At 44.7% G+C, this 6,450-nt stretch overlaps 1 protein-coding gene across 1 annotated transcript; it reads left to right on the forward strand.

Moving 5' to 3' along the window:
• The first annotated feature begins 3,757 nt into the window (after positions 1-3,757).
• Positions 3,758-5,997, forward strand: LOC125531534 (ABC transporter G family member 41-like). The gene is made up of 7 exons (XM_048695910.1): positions 3,758-3,840; positions 3,945-4,029; positions 4,222-4,381; positions 4,547-4,623; positions 4,855-4,908; positions 4,988-5,078; positions 5,544-5,997. Exons 1-7 carry the CDS (start codon positions 3,767-3,769, stop codon positions 5,891-5,893), a joined length of 891 nt encoding a protein of 296 aa, XP_048551867.1. The 5' UTR covers positions 3,758-3,766; the 3' UTR covers positions 5,894-5,997.
• Positions 5,998-6,450: the final 453 nt, after the last annotated feature.

A 6,450-nucleotide genomic window follows, 5' to 3' on the forward strand; every position in this document is an offset into this window, starting at 1 on the left:
CGGCTAAGCGCTGCTTACTGATTATCCCTCCTAATTGAATCAAACGAATCAACACCTAGACTATCCTGTACTAGTCTATTCGGCCAAATGTCTGGACTACGTCTATCTCACCTCCTTCGACTCAACGAGCCAGCATGGTCTACATACTCGAAAAAAACTAGTTGACAAATCAGAATGCAGAACTAATAGACTCGTCAAGACAAAGTGTTAGTACCATAGGTCACTGCACCTAGAAAATCCACAGGGTTGCACAAGCCACCTGGTGCATCAGCTCTCGTGACGAATTATCACCATGAAGGCCAACAAGCATCCGTCCCTCACGGCAACTCCAACGACCGACCCAAACGAGATCAAGGATGTGTCCGTTTTCCCGATTGGCTCAGCACGGGGACACCCGAAGCTCCGGTTTTTGCTCCACCGTGCCGTATATGCTTGTCCAAGAGCGAGACAGAATGCCATTTTCACATTTGTGACGGGATTTCATAATTAAAAACATAGTTAGTAGAAGTCCAGTCTTATTGTTAATTAAACTAAAAATATAAAAAATTAAAATACAGCCGCAGCAGTTGATCAAGGCCGCGATCTCCTTTCTTAGGTCGAGTGACGTATTTTGAACTACATAAGAAAAAATAAACAGCCAGTAGAGTCCATTGTCTTTTATATTAATTAAAACAAAAAAACATTAAAATTGAAAACAGCTTAAGCATCGGTTTAAGATACTAAGGCGTCGTCATCATTTCCTCTTCATTTGGTGGTCGGCGAACCAGCCCAAAGACCTAGAGCTACCATTGCCGACTCCACTTGGACGTCCTCGCACTGGGTCCACTGCGCAAGACATCTCTTGGACTGTGTTCGCCTGCACCATAAACCACCTTGGTGTTCGGCCCGCCTACCTTGCCCCGCTTGGCCTCGCTTGTTTAATCGCGCCCAGCCATACGGGTCATGCACGACTATACACCAGCATTGTGCTCGTCACGACCACGATTGCCCCTGACAGCTGCCACGGCTCCTCCATAAGGCCTCCGGGCGCGAGGCGGAAGCTGAGTCGCGTTGGGGTCGCTTTTGCTTGCACTCCGGCGCTGATTCGGCCAATCCTGTGAAGGCCAGCCACTTGGCGAGACTACGCTCGAGCGTACGGACTTCTCGATGGGCCCTCCTTGTGCCTCCTAGAGGAAGCGCCAATGCAGGGTCTCCCGTCGGACATGCCTTTGCTCCTCCTCCCTCTACGAACGATGGTTGGGTGGAATCGCAGAGTGCTTGAGCTCTATTCGCTGTGAATCACGGAATTGTTACCCAGTTTCTGCTGACTCCACCGCATACGTTGGGTCGCGGAGGAGAGGAGAGCTTCGGTAACGGAGTTCGAGGACGGCGAAAAATATTATAGGTCTCTTGTGAGTGCTCTCCGCCTAGGACGCGCACGGCCTCGGCCTACACCATCCTGCAAAGGCTACTCGTGAATACTAGTTGTGGGGTGAGCACTTTCGCCCGTGGCAGGTTCATGTCGTGGCCAACGACACCGGTGGCAACCGCCAAAGCTCTGCGCAAGGTAGTACAGTATCTCCTGAGAGAGGCATTGTTCGGGTATTCTTTCACCCCGTACCAGATATGAGGCAAAGTATACTCCTTACACAACTTAATGACTAACTAGAAATGAACTAAGTGCAGGAAATGCATACGGCGAGTTTGTCGACAGGAGAGACACTATTGAGCGATTCAACCATGGCATGCAGCCAGCACACATGTCGCTTTGTCCCGACTCGACCGCAGCCGACTCGCAGTGGACATGATTGCCATGCTTCCAGAACCCCATTGTGCGCGGCGGCTAGGGCTGGGTGTCGGGCGGCTGGTGGGCAAGGGGAAGAAGACGTCCGGAAGTGGACTAGGCGACCCCCCACTGCCGCATGCATGGCATTAAAAAGGACACGTGGGAGGAGGTTGGGTGACTAACGCGCAGCCCCCCGCACGCGAGGACTTAAATAGGACCGGTGGTGGTGGTTGGGTGGCCGACACGCGGGCACAAGGCGGACACCGAGCAAACACACGTCGCGTCCGTCCTGTGTCCATGTGGACGCAATCGGGCGCAAATTTGGGCCAGATTTGTGTCCACACGGACACGAGGCTGACAGAATATGCGTTTACGTCCGTGTGTTGAGCCATGTTTTTTGCCCTCATGGACCCAAACAGACGCAACCCAACGAAATGGGTCGGCTGGTTGGAGTTGCTCTCAGCGCATGAATGGTAGCAATATCCTTCACTCGGATGACATGTCCGGCAGCGTGTGAACGCCTTCGTGGTGGACACGACGAACCAGCTCATCCGCAACATCCTCTCTTCCGGTTTCATTGACTTGTCCACGGCTGTCGTGCTCGCCAACACGCTCTACTTCAAAGGAGCCAACTGGTGGCATCTAGAACGTCCCATGTCCGGATCCAGCCACAGTGGTTCCAGCGGCGGCGGCTAAAGCTTGAGGCTCCCACTCCATCGTCTTGGGAATGTATCCGGTGCACCCACACTTGTGGTGCTGCCGGTGCACCGGGTGCCATAGAACATTTTAAAAAATCTGAAAAAAATCTAGCACAGTGACACAACATCTATGTATGTTGTGACAAAATTTTGTATCAGAATTTAAATCATTTCTTGAGATACAAAAATGAAAAATTTGACATCAATATGATAATGGGCCAAATTTAAAGCCCAACTAATGTCACGTACTATTCAGCGCTGAATTTGTCATCTTTGTTTTCCAAGCTATGTTTCGAATTTTGACTTGAAATTTTGTGACAAAACTTACATTGATGTTGTGTGAATGTGCTAAATATTTTTCAGGATTTTTAGAACATTTTAAATTGTATAACATGAGTTCAGTGCACCGGCAGCATCGGTGGCGGAGCTTGAGCCTGTATAGAGAAAAGCACAGTATTTTTTCTCTCATGGGCCAGTGTGGTCTCAATTGTAAACTGGGCGGGCCATGGCCTGTTTGGCCTTGCTTAAGCTTCGCCAGTGGGTAGCACTACAAGCACCGGTGCACCAGATATTCTCCGCTCCATCGCCTGTCCTCGTTTGGATCTAGCCACGACGGTTCAGTTAGCTTTTGTAAAAACTAGTCAGCCGCAAAACCAGAAAAAAAGGCCGGCGTGACATGCACAGTCAACAGGGAAATTGATTCGCAAAAAAAAGAACAGGAAATTGGGAGAAAATTAAAAGGGGTAAAATGTGGCACATATTTGCCTAAATTTAGTATAAACTGAGAATGTCTGTCACGCGTGAAATTAGGGGATAAAAAATGTAATTCACTCAAAACAGTAAAAGAGATGAAGTACTGGCAAATCGAACCTTTGACGTGCGGTTGTGTAATTACTACAGCACTAAGGTCTAACGTTGGACAACAAATGGTACTATATTTAGCAAAAATGCTAGACGTACAGGCTTTTACAGGTCTTTACAGGCTCCTTTCAAACTTTCTAAACACCCCCCCCCCCCCCTATTTCAATGGGGGTGGAGCCCGTGCCTCTACTAATGACCAATTAAAAACCGCCACAACACCCTGTAAACCCCTCATCCCTGTAACCTCCTGTACGTGTAGCAAAGCTCCTATATTTAGGCATACTTTGAGTATTTACATTCAAAATTTTCAAGAAATTTGATTTTTTTGCTCGAGAGGCCCATTTACCAGGGTTGGCGAGAATTTCTCGACCCAAAACCTACCACTCGCCTCGCGACCTGTTTGCTCAAATGCCACCGTTGCCATCTGCAGCTGCTCACCACCATGCTCGGCTTCAACCGTAACCAAGAAAGGATTCACATTCTCAAAGATGTCACCGGCATTCTCAAACCTTCCCGGTGAGCTTCCTCCTGCTATATACACCTGTGTACTGATCGACATTCCCTCTTTCCTTCCACATCATCAGTATGCAAATGTAACATCAATCTGTGTGCACATGCAGGATGACCCTTCTCCTTGGACCCCCAGGCTGTGGCAAAACCACCCTTTTGCTAGCACTTGCTGGAAAGCTCAACAAAAGTCTCAAGGTATCCCCACTCTTTTTCCCATCGACACATGTACCTTGTCATTCATATAATGGCCATAGACTCTGCAGTTTAGCTGCCACTTATGAGCTCTATGTAGGTCTGAAATTGCACACAGAAAACAGAGAAAATACTGTGTGCCATGTATTTCAGTACTTCCTTTAACTCACATGCTATGGATGTGTGGGTGCATAGGTAACAGGAGAAATCGACTACAATGGTGTCAAGCTGCAAGATTTTGTTCCAGAGAAGACAGCAGCGTACATTGGTCAGTATGATCTTCATGTCCCTGAGATGACTGTCAGGGAGACGCTTGACTTCTCTGCAAGATTCCAGGGAGTTGGCAGCAGAGCAGGTAATTTTTTTTCTGGGACCTGGTTAACTAAAGGATTTTAGGGACAGCAGGCAACTAACTAATCGAAGCAAATGTGCCAAAGTCATAAATACGTTGATCGTAGGAAATACTAATTACCCTTTCTATCTACTAAACTAAGTGCTCTCAATTTCTTGTACAAAATAGAAATCATGAAGGAAGTCATTAGAAGGGAGAAGGAGGCTGGGATCATCCCTGACCCCAACATAGATACATATATGAAGGTAAATACTGACCTATTTTGTTATAATGTTGTAACATTTCTGAGTGTGCCCGTTGGAACCCCTTTCTCTGATAATATTGAATCAAACCTGAAAACACCATCTTCAAGTGCCATCATAAATTTCCAGTGGGATTCTTTCCTATTGATTCTTGAAAAAAGCAATCATATCATGCTTGTACAGACCAGTTCAGTTTAGCTGCAACATTTACAATTGCTGTCCACTTTTTTATAGGCAATATCTGTGGATGGTTTAGAAAGAAGCATCCAAACAGACTACATTATGAAGGTAAACAACGTTCAAAGAAGCATTCATTGGTTCCAGCGCACAATGTTTATCGTGTGCATAATCTATTCTTGGCTCACAGATAATGGGACTTGACATATGCGCTGATGTACTAGTAGGAGATGCCATGAGAAGAGGTATTTCAGGCGGTGAGAAGAAAAGACTAACGACAGGTGAATTTACAATACATATGACATTTTCAGGATGGTTTTATTATGTCAACTATATTCTTGTAAAAGATATTTTTGCAAGATAAATAAATTAATAATTGTGCAATTCGTTGACTAAAATTCCTTAACTGCATATTGGAAGGTACACGCCTTTTCTGGTGGCCAATTGATCTTGTCAATGCTTTCTGTACTTCATTATTACCATGAGCTAGTATGAGTTTCTCGCCACAACAAAGCTAACAACAGGGGTATGGTAGACCATAAACTTCTGTTGTGATGAAAGCACATGAGCCTGAATGAATCAACTTAGCATGAATTTTTTTTCCTACTTTTTAGAATGTAGCTAGTAATGTGTTATATTCAGTTTATGTAATCCCAACCTTAATTTTGGTCTATATAGGATAATAATATAAATTAATTCGATACTGGATACTTTTTTTTTCACTTGTAAAAGTTTCTTACAAGCAGGAGAGATGATAGTAGGACCATCAAAAGCGCTCTTCATGGATGAAATATCAACTGGGCTGGACAGTTCTACCACCTTCCAAATTGTTTCTTGTCTCCAACAGCTAGCTCATATATCAGAGTCTACCATACTGGTCTCACTCCTTCAACCCGCACCAGAGACTTACCAACTTTTTGATGATATTATCTTGATGGCTGAAGGACAAATCGTATACCATGGTCCGAAGAGCTGCATTATGAGTTTCTTTGAATCTTGTGGCTTTAAGTGCCCCGGAAGAAAAGGGGATGCTGACTTCCTTCAAGAGGTATTTAGCAAAATACTAATTTACATATGTCAAAATAAGCATCAATAGATCTCTGAGTTCATGTAAGCATGGTTCTCCCTGTCGTCTAACAAGCCATGGTGCTTATTTCACTTAAGGGTTAAGGAAAGCAAATCCAATACGCATGGAACCTGGACTTCACCTAAACATGCCCTGATTTGGATGGCGTGCCAGTGATAGACTTATTAGTATTTTTAGAGTAGTTATGCTAAGGGTCTCTTTGTTTCGCAGGATTCAAAAAACGTAGGAATAGGAAAACCCAAATGATAAGTGTCACACGTGTGACATGAAGCAACATGGTCCAAACGTCTTCGTTACCATCCATTTTGCTACATCAAACAGATGACATCAGTGGAATCTTTTTGGTTTTTCAGACTTACAAATATTTTATCTATTGAATAAAAAATCCGATTAAAAATACGTTTTCATCATTAAATCCGTCTGGACGAGACCTTCAAAACTAGATACCATATTGATATGTTTCGACGACTATTTTTTTTGGACCAAAAGTTGCCATAATGTTACATTGAAGTTGCCGTAGTGTTTACACTAAAGTTGCCATGATATGTTTCATCTATCTTTTTTCT

This window comes from Triticum urartu, unplaced genomic scaffold (genome assembly GCF_003073215.2).
Source record: "Triticum urartu cultivar G1812 unplaced genomic scaffold, Tu2.1 TuUngrouped_contig_741, whole genome shotgun sequence".
NCBI classification, from domain to species: domain Eukaryota; kingdom Viridiplantae; phylum Streptophyta; class Magnoliopsida; order Poales; family Poaceae; genus Triticum; species Triticum urartu.

Coding starts and splice junctions, on each gene's coding strand:
- LOC125531534 (XM_048695910.1), top strand. CDS start 3,767: ATGCTCGGCTTCAACCGTAACCAAGAAAGGATTCACATTCTCAAAGAT. Junction 4,624..4,854: donor ACATAGATACATATATGAAG/GTAAATACTGAC, acceptor ACTTTTTTATAG/GCAATATCTGTGGATGGTTT. Junction 5,079..5,543: donor GAAGAAAAGACTAACGACAG/GTGAATTTACAA, acceptor TCTTACAAGCAG/GAGAGATGATAGTAGGACCA.